This window comes from Puma concolor, chromosome A2 (assembly GCF_028749965.1).
Source record: "Puma concolor isolate L17-30 chromosome A2, mPumCon1.1.hap2, whole genome shotgun sequence".
Lineage (NCBI taxonomy): Eukaryota > Metazoa > Chordata > Mammalia > Carnivora > Felidae > Puma > Puma concolor.
Window position 1 is genome coordinate 130,635,352 of NC_141668.1, and position 19,213 is coordinate 130,654,564.

Genomic DNA, 19,213 nt, shown 5'->3' on the forward strand with positions numbered 1-19,213 from the left:
GGATTGGGACAGTCGTCACTTAAAGCTTTTTCACTGGTTCCCACGATGCTGAGATAAGATCGGAGCTCTTCACACTGGCCTACGGGGTCCCACCTAATCTGTCCTCATAGCTGGCCATGCTCGGCCTGCCTCTCTCTCCCTCGCACACAGGGCTTTGGCATTACTGGCCCAAGATATTTGTACTTGCTATTCTTCAGCCTTGAAAATTTCCATGGTGTTGGGTGCCCTGCCTTTCACAAGGGAGGGTTCAGGAAGTATCTGTTGTATAACTGCTTGGAGCTTTCCCACAAAAACAACTGCACCCTTACCCTCCAGGAAGAGGAGAGAGAGGAAGTGGCCCCCAGAGACCGTGGTTTCGAAGTCCCATTCTGAGTGCCTTCACCCTCCTGGTTGGCAAGCAGTCAACAGTAAAAACCAGGCCAAGAGACCTGGTGGAGACCTTATCAGGCAGCCCTTCAAACAGACCTGTGGCTTACTGCTGCAGAATGTCATCGGGGTAGTTGGCAGTGTGGGAGAGAAGGCAGTGAGGCCTATTAATACTTGCAGAAAACCCAGAACTTCGTCCCAAGGCTCCAACAATTTTCAAAGTTCTGACTTCATTCTGAAGCGCGGACTAACTGGCACATACAGGGACGTTCCCAGTGCTCATGTGTCTCACATTTGGGCTCACTTTGCTTTTATCTTTTTTAATTTGCGGTAATAGCGGCTGAAACTAATTTCTCGACTGTAAATATCACAGCTGTTGTGGAAAGCATTAATTGCGTGCTATCACGTTACCCTCCTTTCTTGGATCAATTTATGTGTAATCTGTTTGCAAGTTCTATTACTGTGAATGTTAAGGGAATGCAACGTGAAATAATCTAACCGAACACATTGGAAACATTTGTACTGAAATGGCTGGATGGTTTGGGCCTTTGGAAATATTCTCGTTTGTGGCAGACATTGAAAAAATGCTTTTTAAAAGCCCTACCCCAGAAATCTTGACACTGAGTGAAATATAGGTAATTTTTCTTTTGGGGGATCAATAAAATAACTATTTTCAAAATGACTTTATATTGACTGAAAGGTCAGAAATGCCGTGGGCATTGATCCTGTGTCCATAATCACTTTTTGTTTAGTAAGTTAACTGCTCTACACACTCAAATACAAAGAAATCCAGTTCATCATTGAAACAAAATATTTTTTAAGCCTTTGACCCTTCCCCCCCCACCCTCCACCCCCCCCGCCTTCTGAGGCTCACTAGAAATGCCCTTTCTTTGTCTAGGAAGTGGACCTCTACAGAATGAACAGCCAGGACAAGCTGGGCCTCACAGTGTGCTACCGGACAGACGATGAAGAGGACATTGGGATTTATATAAGTGAGGTATGAAGGCTGAGTATTTCTAACTATCGTCTCAAGACCAGAAGAGGGTTTTTTTTTTCTATTATATATTACCCAGCCTTACCTCTGGCTCATTGAGAAGTCTTTGGAAAGACACAAATGTCTTTGTCCCCTTCATCACACAGTCCTTGGAGTTACGTCTTTACATGGGAGTTAAGTTCAAATGTCAGCACATAAGGCAAAATTACCCTGGAGAAGCCTGCAAATCGGCCATAAAACGGAGCCGTTTACATGGTTTTGTGTGTTCAGCCCCAGGGGAAGAAGAGCAGATTCACATTTCCCTTCTCGTGTTCATTGAATGGGATGGTGGATGGAATCATTTACACTTTTTAAAGTATTTCTTTATCTCTTACTCTTTTTTTTTCCTTTTGGTTGAATGTGTATATAGTTGATTTCATGTAAGTTAAATGCATCTTCAAAGTACATAGATGGAAGCTATTTTGATCTTATTAGAGAAGACAATGCAAAGCCACTGCTGTCAGTATGGATCCCTTCCCATATACTCCCATGTCTGCAAGCACAGACACTCAACTGTGTGAGGAAATAAAACCTCTCTCTGTGGGAAGAACAAAGTGTTATGTTTACTAGGCTTAATAATTATTCCTTCGGATGTACTATGTTCACCAAGCTTAAGAACGTCCTCTATGACTGAATTTGGAGGGATTTTTCCCATACTTAATCCTGTCTGTCTCAGTTATATTTTGTTTTTAAAGTTGTTTTCCAAAATTGAAGCATTTAGTACAATAATCAAGGCAATGGCTGATGATGAACAACATAGCGAAGGGTACCCTTGAACCTGTTCTGCATCACACTGTGGTTTTCATTTCTGTGAATGCAACACAAGTCAGCTGTGCCTCTCCATCCCTTAAGTCCCCAGGGTCTGCACACGCTGCCATGTAACAGGGATGCTATGCAAGCATACGAGAGCACGCCCAGGAAAGGACTTGGAAACAGAGCGATCCATGATGGTCTCTCCTTGCATGACACTAAGTCTTGTTTATTTCTATACGTGTCTTAGTTCTCCATTCTGTGCTGACATATTCATTGTGTTGTTTCAGATCGACCCTAACAGTATCGCGGCCAAGGATGGGCGCATCCGAGAAGGAGATCGCATTATCCAGGTACGTCAGCTTCCAGCCAGCAGCTTCGTCCCCTGCCTGACAGTGGGGAGCACATTTTATGGGTTAAGTCAATAGCTTTAGGGCTGAAGAGGTTAAAGAACCAGGATTACCAAATCAGATGTGGTATATAGTGAGGCCAGACAAGTTAAATGAATGAGTGAATCACAAGCCCCAGAAAGTAAGATGCACCAGGGAGTGTGGAGGCCTAGGACAAACGGGAGCGTGCCCCAGCACCTTACAGAAGGCGAACCTCATTTCCTTTCATTCTCTTTGGTCAAAGACCACCCAGCAGGGGCCCAGGTCAAGCCAGTAATTTTGGCCACTTGTGAACCAAAATAATTCTTGTTTTAAAAATTTTTTTGATGTTTTTTATTTTTGAGAGAGGGAGACACAGAATCTGAATCAGGCTCCAGGCTGTGAGCTGTCAGCACAGAGCCCAACGTGGGGCTCGAACCCACAAACAGTGAGATCATGACCTGAGCCGAAGTCCCATGTTTAACTGACTGAGCCACCCAGGCGCCTCCTCCCTTTTATTAAAATTTAATTTTGGAGCACACGTGTCAAGGTTGGTCTTGCCCCGAAAATAGAAACATCTTGGGCAAATTTAGTAAAATAGATGGAGAAGCATTTTAAATTTCATGAGTTGAATGCCACCATACCATAGAATGGCTTCTATGGGTAGTTTCTTCACCAGGACCCTGAATGCTCTTTGGACTCAAAATGAGACTGGCTTGTTTCAACAGCAGTCTGTTTTAATCTCACAGAAATTGAGATTCTTTGCCACAGGGCTTAGCGTCTGCCTCTTCTCAGTCACACCGTCTCATTTCTAACCCACCATGTTTATATCTGCCATTACACCCCTCACCATGAGTAATTTTTACTTTCTTCTTCCACTGCTTATTCTACATTTCCTCAGACTTCATCCCAAACCTCAGCTGCTTAAGAACCCTTTCCTGGTAGAGTCACCCAGACCTTGATTCCTAAATGTGCTGATGCACCTGCAGTCCTGTGTTTGGGGATGCTGTAGCTTTCCATTAGCCTTCACTACGGGGCATGGAAGTAGTGGGTTCCGGACATGGCCCTGCCTGTCTCCACTGGTAACTGGGTTCAGTCACCCCAAGTCACCCCTTTGCTGCCTCCTGGTTCCCTGGCATAAGGAGTTGAGTGGCAGGCTCACCTTCCTGTTCAGTGGGACCATCCCTGTGCCCCCTGGAGGAATCCTCTGCCTTGGGACTGACACCTCCATACCAGGTGTGAGAGAGAGTCCCCCTCACTAGACTTTCTGTCCCACCTAAAAAAGGTTCAAGTACCAAACGGGCACCCAAAACACCACGTGTAATGCCATTTCCTTATGTGCCTTCCCCTTCCGTAATGGTCGCATCACACCTGCTGCTGCTTTTTCTCCCATATTCTCTGAAAAGATCTGTAATAATGAGTGTCTGTAATAATTCCCTTTCAGTTCCTGCCTGAGTAGTCTGTCTGATGAAATTGCTCAGCTGTTCCCTCTTCACAACATGGTGATTTTTCTCAGTCTGCCTTCTGGAGTCTCAGCGACTTCTGTTCACGGAGCTTCCACATTAGTAGCCTTGTACACCTGTCACAGTGACAGACTAGTCTGAGCAGGGCCTTTCCTTCTGAAAATGAGCATCCTTTTCAAGCTCTGTGGAAGTTCTGTGTTCCAGCTGTGACTGGGTGACACGGCCGCCTGGAACAGTATGGAATGATTTTGGGTGAACTAATTATGCTGTTGTCCACCCCTCCGATGCCTCATCACTTTTTTTCTTTTTTTTTAAAGATTAATGGGATAGAGGTGCAGAACCGTGAAGAGGCTGTGGCTCTTCTAACCAGTGAAGAAAACAAAAACTTTTCTTTGCTGATTGCAAGGCCTGAACTCCAGGTGAGTCAACTTGCTGCCAGTGAAGCAGGGTCTGTATTTCTTAAATTTATTTTTTTATTTGGATCTCCTCCATTTTATTAAATCTTTAATATACAAAGTTGAAGTCCGTGGCATACTGAGCATTTGGGTTTCTTTTTTTTTTTTAATATGCAATTTATTGTCAAATTGGTTTCCATACAACACTTTATTTTTAATTTTTTTCAACACTTTATTTTTGAGACATAGAGCATGAGCAGGGGAGGGGCAGAGAGAGGGAGACACAGAACCCCAAGCAGGCTCCGAGCCGTCAGCACAGAGCCCTACGTGGAGCTCAAACTCAACAGACTGTGAGATCGTCACCTGAGCTGACCCGCAACCAACTGAGCCACCGAGGCGCCCTGGGTCTGTGTTTCTAAAACCAAAAACCCAAATCTGTTGGCCCTATGGACCACTGCCCAAGCATTGAGTTTGAATTTGAAGGCACTATGTACCCTGAAATAGCAGTCTCATTTGATGTGACCTAAAATCCACTGTGTAAGGAGACCCCTGACATGCAGCCTGGCATTTATACTACAGGCCCAGCAGGCTCATTAGCATGGGAATGAAGGAGAAAAGAAGGAAATATAATGGAATGGAAAACATAGCCGGGGTCATAACCATCAAGATGTTTGAGTTTCTAAAGTTTGACAAATGTTTCAGCCTAGATCCACTGTGTGGACCTCCATTCTAACCCAAGAGTGGAGGGAACCTACCACATGATGGCTGTGGTCAGTAACACTGCATAGCTACTACAACTTGGCTGAGAGTTTGGATAGTCTCATCACACGAAAAAAGTAGCTGTGTGAGGAAATGCTATGTTATTAGGTGGATTGTAGGAATCATTCCACTACATTTATGTATATTAAATCACAATGTACATCTTACACATAAAATACAATATTTTATAAAACTAAAGAACCATTCTTGTTTTCTTTTTTTCAAAAGGCCAAATAATAAATATGTTTGGCTTTGGGAGCCATATAGTCTCCAGTGCAATTGCTAGACTCTGCCACTGGAGCACAGAAGTGGCCACAAACAGCAGGCCACATTCAGCCCACGGGCTGTAAGATCTCAGCTCCCTGAAGAGTCTGTGCTAGGAAGATCCTGGCCTAATAACGAGTGATGAGCCTTGCCCCAGGCAGCTAGTTTTAGCACACCTGTTTTGTGTGTCAAAAAGAACTCTTCCCACACCACAACTAGACACTCTTCAGGGCCTGCTAACCTTGTGTGCAGGCCAGGAGACAGGGCTGGCCCAACCTGACCCCCGAACACAGGGGGCCTGCTCCACTGACGGTAGCTGCTAGGGATACAAGGGTGTCACCCTGCAAAAATAAAACCATGGACACCAGAGACTTGGCCAGACATGGTGTAGGGTGGAAGGTCTCTTTCACATGAAAGAGGCCAGTTTTCTGATGGCTAGCAAACCAACAGGTACATTGCACTTTGATAACTCCTGCGAGAGGGAGCCTTCTCCCCTTCTCCCAGGGTAATATCCTTGCTTTTAAAAAGTAAGTAAAATGAAAACAAAAGGGATATTTTATGAGGCCTGTGGTGGCTGTTGCTTCTCCTCTGCAGCTGGACGAGGGCTGGATGGACGATGACAGAAACGACTTTCTGGACCACCTGCACATGGACATGCTTGAGGAGCAACACCAGCAGGCCATGCAGTTCACCGCCAGCATGCTGCAGCAGGTAAGGCCACGGCCCCTCACCCCTCTGAGCAATGGCAAAATGTGCACCCTCCATCTCCCTCATGATGTGGAAGACCATCAGAAACCCACCGGCCTGGAAGGCAGCAAGAAAATGAAGTGCTTTTCTGTTTGCACACCAACAAAATGCAAGCTGATACTCTCACCGGCCAAGGGAGTGCAGCTTGGCTTTTAAAGCTGAGCAGTAATGGGAGGTACAGCTGACTTGCTGGCTGTTGGGAAAACACACGGGCCAGCTCTAAAGCAGGTCAGAAAACATGAAGTCATGTTTTCAAAAGTAGAGCAATTCCCTGGGTGTTGCCTGAGCTGCTTAGATTGTTTTAGCCCCCTTCTGTGCCCACTCCGTGGTCAGAGTCCTGATGAAGTACTAATTGAGTAATAAGGCCCTGTAGGCTTCCTGCTCTCCATGCACTGGGACCTTGAATGGCTAGGATCATTCACTGAGGTAAAGTGACTCTTCCCCTCCACTTAGACAGGAAAAGTGAGGATGAGAAGTGTAGGAGTTTAGCACCGGTCGATCTGGCCAGATCATTGAACTAGTACTGATCCCATACGCTGCCCCTGAGCCTTAGAAATGCAGAGCCTGCCCTGTCCTGAAACCCTTGCCCTACAGGAAAGGTGGAACCTGGTAACCACGGGGGGTCCTCCCTCATTTTGGCCGTTTGTTCTTGTTCCAGAAGAAGCATGAGGAAGACGGGGGAACCACAGACACCGCCACCATCCTGTCCAACCAGCACGAGAAGGACAGCGGCGTGGGACGGACAGACGAGAGCACACGCAACGACGAGAGCTCGGAGCAGGAGAACAACGTCGACGATGCCACCGCGTCATCCACCCCGCTGGCCGGGCAGAGGAAGCTCACTTGCAGCCAGGACACCCTGGGCAGCGGCGACCTGCCGTTTAGCAATGAGTCCTTCCTGTCTGCCGACTGCGCCGATGCCGACTACCTAGGCATCCCCGTGGACGAGTGCGAGCGCTTCCGGGAGCTCCTGGAGCTCAAGTGCCAGGCCAAGAACAGCAACCCTTACAGCCTGTACTACGCCAGTAGCCCCCTGGACGCCAGCAAGAGCGACCCCGAGAGCGTGGACAAAGAGCTGGAGCTGCTGAACGAGGAGCTGCGCAGCATCGAGCTGGAATGCCTGAGCATCGTGCGCGCGCACAAGATGCAACAGCTCCGGGAGCAGTACCGCGAGTCCTGGATGCTGCACAACAGCGGCTTCCGCAACTACAACACCAGCATCGACGTCCGCAGGCACGAGCTGTCGGACATCACCGAGCTCCCGGAGAAATCCGACAAAGACAGCTCGAGCGCCTACAACACGGGGGAGAGCTGCCGAAGCACCCCGCTCACCTTGGAAATGTCCCCCGACAACTCCTTGAGGAGAGTGGCAGAGGGCAGCAGCGAGGGGGCCGTGGGGACCACAGAAGCTTACGGGCCGTCCCCAAAGAACCTGCTGGCCATCACCGAAGATCCCGAGGTGGGCAGCTACAGCCCCCCTCCTCCTCAAGAGCTGGGGACCAGCCAGGCCCCCGAGAGCAGGGAGCGCAGGCCCAGCGACGACAGCGGGAGTCCCAGCCCTGGCCCGAAGCTGGCCGGCTCCTACCTGTCCCCCTTCCCCCACTCGCCCTACAAACACGCCCACATCCCGGCGCACGCGCAGCACTACCAGAGCTACATGCAGCTGATCCAGCAGAAGTCGGCCGTGGAGTATGCGCAGAGCCAGATGAGCCTGGTGAGCATGTGCAAGGACCTGAACTCGGCCGGCCAGGCGGAAGCCAGGATGGAGTGGAAAGTGAAGGTCCGCAGCGACGGCACGCGCTACATCACCAAGCGGCCGGTGCGGGACCGCCTGCTGCGGGAGCGCGCTCTCAAGATCCGCGAGGAGCGCAGCGGCATGACCACCGACGACGACGCAGTGAGCGAGCTCAAGCTGGGGCGCTACTGGAGCAAAGAGGAGAGGAAGCAGCACGTGGTGAAGGCCAAGGAGCAGAGGCGCAGGCGCGAGTTCATGATGCAGAGCAGGCTGGATTGCTTGAAGGAGCAGCAAGCGGCCGACGAAAGGAAGGAGATGAATATCCTTGAACTGAGCCACAAAAAGATGATGAAGAAGAGGAATAAAAAGATATTTGATAATTGGATGACAATCCAGGAACTCTTAACCCACGGCACAAAATCACCAGATGGCACGAGAGTATACAATTCCTTCTTATCCGTGACTACTGTATAATTTTCACTTCTGCGTCGTGTACATAAAAGAGAACGCTACCGTTGGGGTAGAAATTCCTGCCTCGTTCAATGCGGCAAGTTTTTGTATATAAGATAAATACGGTCATCCTGTTTATAGTCCAGATTGGCCAGCTCTGCAACTAGCTCTATTTTAAGTGGAGAAAAACCACCCTTAACAAAGGCAATATTAACAAACAGAGCTTTTTTCAAATAGCAATTGTACTTTTTTACTTCCTACCTTTTACATAAAGTGTTTAAATTTCAAAAAGATCTTTTTATTAAGCATACTTTCACAGAATAATTTGTTTAAAACTATATTCATATAAAAAAGTTAAACACGCTTTTTTTTTTCCTGCCGAAAACACAGATACAACTGCCAGTGTGTATTTTTAATGGAACTCTATTTTATAATGTTACTTTGTTGGATGTGTTTCATATGAGTGACCATTAATATATAATTTAGGTCAAGGCTTCAACTCAACACTACCAAACTGTGTGGTTAATGATTTAATATACATAACCAAACCAGCAGTGTTTAGAGTTGGGATACACATTTAAACATTTTTCTGGTTAAAGTTCCCAAGAGTGTGTAAAGGTTTTAACAGAAAGCAAAATATCATGCAGCTTTATGGAAGTTTAAAGCATGTTTGCAAATATTGCAGCCCAATGGAAGAATTTGCATGTACAGGAAAGTTGTGGATGGAGATGGTTTGTGGAATTTTAAGTGCTCATTGTAGTAAACCTTTGCTTTGTAGATTTGAAGGGACAGAGTTTTACAAGCAAGCTCATGAAATCATGATTAGTTAAACATTAAGTAAAATGAAGTTAAAATAAATTATTATTTTCTATTTGACATGTTTTGAAGTGATTCCTCATTTTTTTTTGCAGTGGTGCTGATAAAATAAAAGCCTTTTTCAGTGTTATTTTTTACTTCCATTACATTATCTACTTCCTTGCGAATATATAAGTCAGATCATCCAATACCTGCATTTTGCCCAAAACCCAAAGACAGACGTGAAACAAATATCTATCAGTGAAGAAAGAATAAGGCATCAAACTCACCATTTAATCCTCCATTTTGACTCCTGTCTTGCAGAAAGCCTCAACCTGGCCCATTTATCCTGTAGACAAGAATAAGTAGGAGCAAGTTTATCAATCAGGGTCATGTTTACAACGAAATCTCTTTGGTCTATTGCAACCATTACTGCCTGCCAGTAAAACACCTCTGGGTGGCTAGCCCCAACTTTCCATTTCTGCAAATTATCTGGTATTGCCACAGAATAACATAAGTCACCAAAATGAGTGGGTTTCAAAACTGGTATGTTTTAAAATCCCAACAACCCCCAGGGTCTTAAATAATGAATTTGCTACAAATTGTTCCCTGGCTCTGGTGTTGACACCAATTGCAGCTATAATACCTACTGAAAAAAAATCAAGATAGGATTTGGAAGGGTGTCATTTTCATTTGCGATGATGTCTGACATCTGGTTTACTCCCTGATCTGGCCAAAAATGTGATTGAAATGACCAGGTGTATAGGCATCTCATCTATTCCTCCCCTGTCCCCTACTTCAACCAAAATGCCGCCTTTGAGGCTAAAATCTTGAGAATAACTAGGAGTCAGTCACACTGGGCAACGGAACAATATCGTGAAGGTAAGACACTGAATTACTTAAGATGTCTGTTCATTGTCTCTTCCAGATTAGGCGCTGCAAAGATAATTACATCTGCTACATTAATCAACCCTCCAAAGAGAAGTTTTTACAAAAGGGTGGACTATTCGGGGCCTGCTTTTCCTATATTCTCCCAAGTTCACCAGCCAACAGAACCGGACCCTCGGCTCCCAGAAGATGCGCATCTATAGTGCTCTCTTATCTCACAACCTTTCTTCCTAGTTCACGTTTCACAGACCATAAACACTGCTGTAAGACACATGGAAGTATGCAGGTTTCTGAGGGGAAATAGCTTTCCTCCCCTTGTCTGTTCTCCCTCAAGGTCAGAAGCACGTATATGGCCACAACAACCAAGAGCTCCAGTCCAATCATGTGACACAAAAGTAGAGAAGTTTCTCACCAGAGCTTCCCACATGCTTCCAGATTTAGGAGTCAGCCAGTGCCACTTAAAAACAAGTTCAATTCTAGATCCTTCCATTACAACTTACTTGTAAAATCATTCTATCATATAGGGGTGCCTGGGTGGCTCGGTTAAGCGTCTGACTTCAGCTCAGGTCAGGATCTCATAGTTCATGGGTTCAAGCCCCGCCTCGGGCTCTGTGCTGATAGCTTGGAGCCTGGAGCCTGCTTTGAATTCTGTGTCTCCCTCTCTTTGTGTTCCTCCCCCACTTGTGCGCGCGCTCTCTCTCTCTCTCTCCCTCCCAAAAATAAAGATTAAATGAAAAAAAAATCATTCCATCATATAAATACATTTGGTCACAATTTGCAATGTGACAGGTCTCCAAATCTAATTGAGCAAATCCACTCCAAAAAGAAATTCAAAGACAAATCAGAAATCATTTTATCCATGAGCAAGAGGCTCGAGGAGAAAAATGGGGCTCATTTAATAAACAAATGGGAATTTGAATTTAGAACCAACCACCTATTCCCACAGCTGTTAGTGCCATGGCGACACAAGAGAGGTAGATATATACAGTTAATTCAGATGCATTCAACTTGTGCCCTCAACCAAAAAATAAACACATTTTACCAGTGGATACCCTGGAGTGAGCATAAGCCAGGAGACATGAATCTGCCATTTCTTCAGTGAATTTGAGCTCCCAAATGCCTTGTGGTGCTGGCATTTCCCAGCCTGTGGTTGAGTTGAGGGATTTTCCTGGGTTAATAGTGACGAGACAATTTAGAACTTCTGTTCTCACTGGTGTCAAAGCCTAGCTCCTGTGTCAACAGAAGTTCCTCTGGAACCAACAGACTTTTCTACTGCCCCAGCTGCTGATACTTTATTTCCCTGATTTCCTTGGCCGATGTAAGAATCTAACAGAAGCTATGGATTCTCTACACAGAAAAATAGACCTATAAGTAACATTGAGGGGTGCCTAGGTGACTCAGTCAGTTAGGCATCTGACCTCAGCTCAGGTCATAATCTCATGGTCAGTGAGTTCAAGCCCCTCATCAGGCACTGTGCTGACAGCTCAGAGCCTGGAGCCTGGTTCAGATTCTGTGTCTCCCTCTCTCTGCCCCTCTCCCACTCACACTCTATCTCTCTCAAAAATGAATAAATGTTAAAAAAAATTTTTTTAATAAATAACACTGATGAGTTGTGAATAATTTTAAAGGACTTATGTGCCCCCTAAAGTCCATTCATGGGCCTCAAGATCTAAAAACCTAAACATTAGGCCAACTAAACTAGACAATTCTATGGATTTTTCAAGCTGTTTTTAGTTGTACCTGATAGCACTGTTTGATTTGGATGCCCACTTTTGATGTCAAGGAATACATTTTTTCCCCATTAGAACCATACTGCCTATGGCAATTAAAACTCAAGAAACCACTAGCAACTATACTCTAACAGTCATTGTGCTCATGGTTATTCCTCTCATAGCTACATAAATTTCAGACTTACAAGACAGATTCCCACTTCTCCACATCAGTCACTCCATTGGCTGGAAAACTCAAATTTAAACAGTACTCCTGAAATACAAAGGGATGGGGCCTGTGGGTGGCTCAGTCCTTTAAGCATCCGACTTCAGGTCAGGTCATGATGTCATGGCTCGTGAGCTTGCACCCTGCTTTGGGCTCTGTGCTGACAATGCAGACCCTGCACGGATTCTCTCTGCCCCTTTCTCACACCCTCTCTCTCAAAAACAAACAAACAAAAAACCCAAAGGGATAGAAATGAGAATTTATTAATGATTCACTGCTACATGGTTCAATACAGGAGGCCCTAGCCATATCTGGCTGTTGAACATTTAAAATATGGCTAACCTAAACTGAAATGTTTTAATAAAATGAATTTAAAAGACTACTAAAAAATTTAAAAAGGACATTTCAATTTGTATGCATATTGAAATGGTAATATTTCACACGTGTTGGGCTAAATAAAATAATTTTATTTAAAAAAAATTTTTTTTTTTCAACGTTTATTTATTTTTTGGGACAGAGAGAGACAGAGCATGAATGGGGGAGGGGCAGAGAGAGAGGGAGACACAGAATCGGAAACAGGCTCCAGGCTCTGAGCCATCAGCCCAGAGCCTGACGCGGGGCTCAAACTCACGGACCGTGAGATCGTGACCTGGCTGAAGTCGGACGCTTAACCGACTGTGCCGCCCAGGCGCCCCTAAATAAAATAATTTTAATTTCATCTTTAATGTGGCTCCTAGAAAAATTTTAATTACCTATGTGGTACATAATCTATTTCTATTGCATAGCACTGATAGAGATTATCAAGCATGAGTGTGCAAAACCACCATGTGATCTCACCAAAGGTGGGGCAGTTGTGCAAGGCAGATGGCCTTATCAACAGTTTAGACTCAGATTATGATGAAATTTGCCCAGTTGAGTGTAGGGATGTGATTTGAATTTGCAACCACCTGATGCCAAACCCTTCACCTGTCACCACGGTGCCTCCATCTGTTTCTCAAGAAGTAACTTGAAGTCTGTTCAAGTTATGTTATTACTTTTAATACGGTCATGACTGCAATAAAAGAAATTGCTTCAAAACGACAAGCATTTTGCTCGGTTCCCTTTGAGTTTTAAATTACAGAGTATTCTAACTCTCCTGGCAAGAACATATGACAGACAACACATAAAAATACAGGAATTTGGGGGCTCAAATTAAGCTTTTCATCTTTTAAATGAAAACAGGAGATCCCAAGTCGCAAGAATCACAAATGTGATGAGGTAGGACTACAGACGTTGCCTGGGGAATACTGGTTGGAGAACTAATTAGTATCATAAACTGAAGTATGAAAATTTACCAAATAATTATCTACTGGTAGCTTTAGAAGTAGGTTACAGGTCACTTGTTAGCAAAATTGCCCCAAACCAAGAAAGCAAACACAGTTGTACCATAAGCAAGTGTAACTCCCAGTTTTATCTGTCTCCTGATTGTTTGAAGCACATTAGGATTTCTGCCGAGCAGCAACTAATTAAAAAGAAATCACTAAAACTGAGATAATATGTAAGAATTCTCATGGCAAATGCTGTAGCCTTCAATTCTGATTAAATGTGAATTCCCTAAAGCAGGTAGAAAACAAAGCATGGTTCTTTGGGTTTCATTCAGATGGGTTTTTCTGCTTAAATGATCCATTTTGTTTTAGCTTCCAGTTTCAACTGATCCTGAAAAAGCGCAGTCCAAGGGGGCCTGTGATTTGCCAGGAATGGGGTTTTGCCTTCCAATGGCAGAATGCTGACCTCAGTGCACTCAGCTACTTTTTAAAATGAAAAATGGGCCATTAATGACTCTTTCTTCAGTGGGGCTGTAGAGTTAAACTTGCTTACCTATTTGTTGAGTCTTGCCAAAGTCCTCACAAGCCAAATGAAACTGTCTAGACCTCAGTCCCTCAGAAATATATTAGGAGCAGGTTGAATTGTGCATTTAACTCTCTTCCCTTAGCTGCCACCCCGGACATTATAGGTTTGACTTAGCATTTTCAGCTCTGAGGAACAGTTGCCACCCTTGTGCTCTGGGAGCTACATCAAAACACAGCATGGATTTCTTCAGTCAGTAGTTTTTTCTGCCTGCAGAGTTTAAGGCCACAGTGAGTTCTCATAAAGCTTTCTGTTGGGAAAGAAAAATCATAACCCAATCATCACAAAAATACTTGAAAAAATATGCCAGCATGGTTACAACAGGGGATGGATAGAGAGCTAGTGCCACAGAATTCAAGGAAGGTTTCCCAAAAAAGTTATGGTTGAGCTGAAAGCCAATGGTTGGATGTGAGTTAACTAGGCAAAGAGAGTGGTTATATTTGAGGCAGAGGAAACAGCATATGCAAAGGCCCTGAGGTGGGAGAGACATGGCTTACTTGAAACAAAAAAACAAAAACACCCAAAGACAGCCAGGGTAGCTTATGCTCACAAAGCAGTGGAGAGAATGGTGGGTGCTAGGACTGGTGAGGTAGGAAAGAGCCAAACTCTCTGCACGACCATAAATAGCCATTCAATATGGCCAACATTTATTGAGCACCTAATGTGTGCTAGAAACTATGCCAAACGTTTATATGTGCTAACCTGCTTGAGCATAAAGAGCCTACGAGATGGGTAGGATTGTTATCCTTCTTTTGCAGGTGAGAAAACAAACAAGACTTAGGGAACCTACTTGCTCAAAGTGAAAGAGCTAGTACACAACTAAGGGGAAAGGAAAAACCAATTCTTTCCAGCCATTCTTAATCACTGTGCTCAGAAATAGCATTTCCTTGACAGGGGGCCCATGGATTTTCACTCTGAGACAGGCTCATATTGCGGCAGATGCCAGACTGGATTGTTTATGTCTTACTTAGCTCAAGCTTAAACAACAGAAATCTATTTCTCACACTTCTGGAGACTGAGTAGAAGTGTAAGACCAGGGTGCCAGCATGATCAGGTTTTGATGACAATTCTCTTTCTGGCTTGTGGCTTGTGGCTTGTAGATGGTTATTTCTCCATTGTGGGGAGACAGGGAGCTCTGGACACTAATCCCATAATGGAGACCCCATCAGGACTTCGTCTAAACTTAATTACCTCCCAAAGGCCCTACTTCGATATGCCAATACAATGGGGGTTAGGGCTTCAGGACATGAATTTGGGAGGCATATAAACATTTAGTCAGTAAGTATCTGCATAACCTGTGTTAATCATTTTGTGCCTTTCTCCAACGCAGGGATAAATCTGTCTATAACCCTGTTGCTTCCCACTTCTGTGCTATTGCAGATGATAACTTTAACAAGGTTGGTCAATTGACTTCTGCAGAGTTAACCAAGGTGACCATTGGTAAGAACCCATCTCCCTATCCAGGCTTCTTTTTCCATCACCTATCAAGAGCACACAGATCAGGAGCTAAGAAAGAGTAAGTTTCCACCTCCCTTCCTTCCCAGCTAAAGCCATTCCTCTCAGGTATTACCACTATCCGGAGGTAAAGAATCTGACCTGATGTAATGGTCCTACCGAGTGTAAAATGAAGAAGACAATTTAAGTAGTTTTAGGACCACACAGCTTCTCTGATTAGCCAGCCTTCTGAAATACCTCCCCTGAGTTGTGACCCACTGTGTGAACTAACAGGGTGACTCTGTATCAGAGGGAGGTTTTCCAACCCCTGCTGCCACTCATTCAGAGTTTCTCTCCAGAAGTAATCTCCAAGGTATCCTAAGCAGAGGCCACAGATTTCCAAAGGCAGTAAACACTCACCTCCATAAACAAGTTTCTCAGTGCTGATCAACTGAAAGCACAGAGGAGCTGAATAAATCCTAATTAAATATAATTTAAGCCTTTCCACTTCCTGGGAAGGACACATTTAAGACAAGGAACATGGGCTTTGCAAATGCCTCACATTTACCCAGAACGGTTGTAGCGCAGTCTTGGGAATAAGGGGTGTCGGTTCTAAAGAAAAAATGAGTTTCTAAGAGCCACCTTCACCATAACCCGAGGCTTGTTATGAGCATTTATGGACTTTGTTACCTTAAGAACATGTGCATGCCCCCTTTCTGGATTCCAAGCCAACATTTTAAGGAGTACTTTGGTGAAGGGCTTGTACCTGACCAATTTTTCTTCATCAATTTTTCAATCTTCTGGCTCTTTCTGACCCAGCCTTTTCAGGAATTACAACCTGTTTCTATTTTCTACTCCATTAACCCTCCTGCTTTTTCCTCCTCTTCACTGGAGTCACTTCTTTAATATATACCAAAGCTATCATGATCTGATTTCCCTTATGAACAAATACAATTTACAAACCAGACTTGGAATTCATTCCTTCAATTAACATCAAGCATAATTCCAAAGGAAGTATATAGTGTTACATTTAGAAACAAGGCCAAATATTAAATGTGTTTCTTAAAACCCACTAAAACTCATAAATACTCAGCATATATAAAGAGAAAAGACCTCCAAGTGTGAAAGATCTACTACCTGTTCCAGATCTTGCCACAGGGTGAGCCAGGACACCTGCCTCTCAAAGTGATGCTTCGGGAGATGTCAGCAGACCAAACTCTAAAGCAAGCAGCCAGTAATTCATATGATTCCAGAATGTTCCCTTGTTATTTATCTTTAATACAGAGATCTCTTTAAAACTGCAGACAAGCACAAAATTGTGCATATAATTCAGGGGATTCACAAACCAGTGTACTGTCTTAAACCAAATCATAACAAATGCTGATGATCTCCTAGTCCAGAAAATCTCATGTCATCTTCACGACCTTGGATTAGGCAATGGATTTTTAAAAATGATGTCAAAATGTATGAAACAAAAGACAAAATAGATAAATTTGACTTCATCAAAATTAAAAACTTTGTGCACTAATGGACATTATTAAGAAAGTGAAAACACAATTTACACAACTGGAGAAAATACTTGCAAATCATATGTCTGATAAGGATTTAATATCCAGAATATATAAAGACCTCCAGTCATATGAGATTAGGGGCCTACCTTAATCAAACTCAATGGCAAAAAGATAACCCAATTTAAAAATGGGCAAAGGACTTCAACAGACAGTTCTCCCCAAAAGATGTACAAGATCAATAAGCACATGAAAAGATGCTCAACATCACTAGTCACTGGGGAAATGCAAATCAGAGCCACAATGAGGTACAACTTCATATCCACTAGAATGACTACTATTGAAACCAGAACAAAACAGAAACAAAACAATGAGTGTTGGTGAGGAGTGGAGAAATCAGAGCACATACATTACTGGCGGGAATGTAAAAACGGTGCAGCCATTCTGGGAAACTATTCAAAAAAAACAAAACAAAACAAAAACAAAAAAACAAAAACAAAAAGCCTGAAAGCAGGGACTCAAAAGCTATTTGTAAACTAATGTTCACAGCAGTACCATCCATAACAGCCAAAATATGGAAACAACACAAGTGTCCATTAAAAGATGAATAAACAAAATGTGATCTATGCATTCAGTGGAATATTATTCAGCCATAAAAAGGAAGAGCATCCTGATAAATGTCGCAACATAAACAATGAAAACATTATGCAAAATGAAATAAGCCAAACAGAAAGAGACAAATAAGGTATCATTACAGTTATATGAAATACACAGAATAAATTCATAGACAGAAAGCCAAAATGTGATTACAGGGAACTGAGGGAGAGAGGGAGAGAATTAGTGCTTAATGGTTACAAAGTATTCTGTTCAACATGATAAAAAGGTTTTGGAAACAGTGGTGCTGGTTGTACAATATTACAAACGTAATGCACTGAATTGTGCACTTACAATGGTTGAAATAGTAAACTTTACGATGTATGTCCACAATCACAATTAAAATCACAATTAAAAAATAATTCATGTCTTGTAACTCTCAAACCAAATTTCCTTTGGCCTCTTGAGAGCACAGATTGTTGCAAACACTGATGAGATCTACACACAGTCTCTCTGTCAGATAATGAATTTATATATGCCACTTTTTATTGAGTTCACAATTCTTGCAAAGAAGTATTAGATGCTAGGTTGTTTCTCATCTGAGGTAGAATGGATCCAAGGCAAAATGAGGCCAGTGTCCCTACATTTGTGCTGAGGGTGCTTTTATTTATTTAGGTGCCAAGGAAATAAATTATACCTTATGGGCTTGGGAACTGCTCAGGGTATGACTCAAGCCTCCTTTGGTGTTACATATTGAATATTTGTATCCCCTAAAATTCATATGTTGAAACCTAACCCCCAAGGCGATGGTATCAGAAGATGGGGCCCCTGCAAGGTGATTAGCTCATGAGGACAGCGTCCTCATGAATGGGATTAGTGGCCTTACAAAAGGGGCCCCAGAGAGCTTCCTCCCCACTTCTGCCAAGCAAGGATACAACAAGAAGGCAGCCCTTGACAACACAGAAGAGAGCCTTTGCTGGAACTCAACTATGATCTTGGACTTGAGCGTCCACAACTGTGAGAAATAAATTTCTGCTGTTTTGAAGCCACCCAGTCTATGGTATTTTGTTAACATTAGCCAGAACAGACTAAGACGCTTTGTATCTCTTATGAAATCATCAATTGCAAGTGGTGCCAAATACCAAAACATTCTTTAGAAAACTTCTAATATGTCTTGCTGTAAGTTACAAAGACACTGTGAGCTCTGCTGTAACTGGCAGGGGACAAGGGTCTATCTCCAGGCATGAGGTAAAATTGACTGGCTTGCCCCTAGCTGCCCGCATGAGATTTCACTGCACAGAGTTCTCTCTAATCTAAAAAACCTGGGCAGAAAGATGGCCCTCGGCAAGAATTCTCTCACTGCCAGAATTCTAGGAACTCTTGTTAAAGACTGCCTGGAAGCTTAAATGCCACGGGGTCTCTGATGCAAAATCCTTCCTCCTACCACCCATTCTATATCTGTGAACAACCTACCATCACATAGTCTCGATCTGTCTCTCTCTCTGTCTGCCTGTCTCTCACTCTTACCTCTTAATCACCTACTCTGTAATCTTACTGCGTGTGTCATAAAGCACTGCTTTCGCTGAAGTCATCTGACTAAATACATGAGGTTCTCACTGGGGATGAGAGATTAACTCAGGTTCTGCTTGTCCCTCCTTCTAAGATTTCTCGTGGAAAATGGAAGTGGCTAAATTGAGAGGGGTGTTCACAGGGAGGAAGAACGAGAGGCTTTTTCTTGCTGTCCACTGGTCTTCACCCCTTCATCTATCTCTGGAGCACCTACTATATGCTGGTCACTGGCTAGGCACGGGAGATACACTGGGGACAAGGCAGAGATGATCC

General features: G+C 43.8%; 1 protein-coding gene and 1 long non-coding RNA gene across 7 annotated transcripts in view; one reads left to right on the plus strand and one right to left on the minus strand.

The window, feature by feature from the left end:
• Positions 1–9,206, plus strand: part of PDZRN3 (PDZ domain containing ring finger 3) — a 242,153-nt gene extending 232,947 nt beyond the window's left edge. For all 4 annotated transcript variants that reach the window (XM_025920850.2, XM_086697584.1, XM_086697586.1 and 1 more), the window contains 5 exons: positions 1,265–1,363; positions 2,440–2,502; positions 4,298–4,399; positions 5,993–6,109; positions 6,804–9,206. In XM_025920850.2, the coding sequence (XP_025776635.2) occupies positions 1,265–1,363; positions 2,440–2,502; positions 4,298–4,399; positions 5,993–6,109; positions 6,804–8,354 (1,932 nt within the window). In that variant the 3' untranslated portion in view covers positions 8,355–9,206. The remainder of the gene's footprint in view (positions 1–1,264; positions 1,364–2,439; positions 2,503–4,297; positions 4,400–5,992; positions 6,110–6,803) is intronic.
• The window catches only part of LOC112857523 (uncharacterized), a 239,586-nt gene that overhangs the window by 24,388 nt on the left and 195,985 nt on the right, over positions 1–19,213 (minus strand). For all 3 annotated transcript variants that reach the window (XR_003223323.2, XR_015248281.1, XR_015248280.1), the window contains one exon: positions 9,416–9,474. This is a non-coding gene — a long non-coding RNA (uncharacterized LOC112857523). The remainder of the gene's footprint in view (positions 1–9,415; positions 9,475–19,213) is intronic.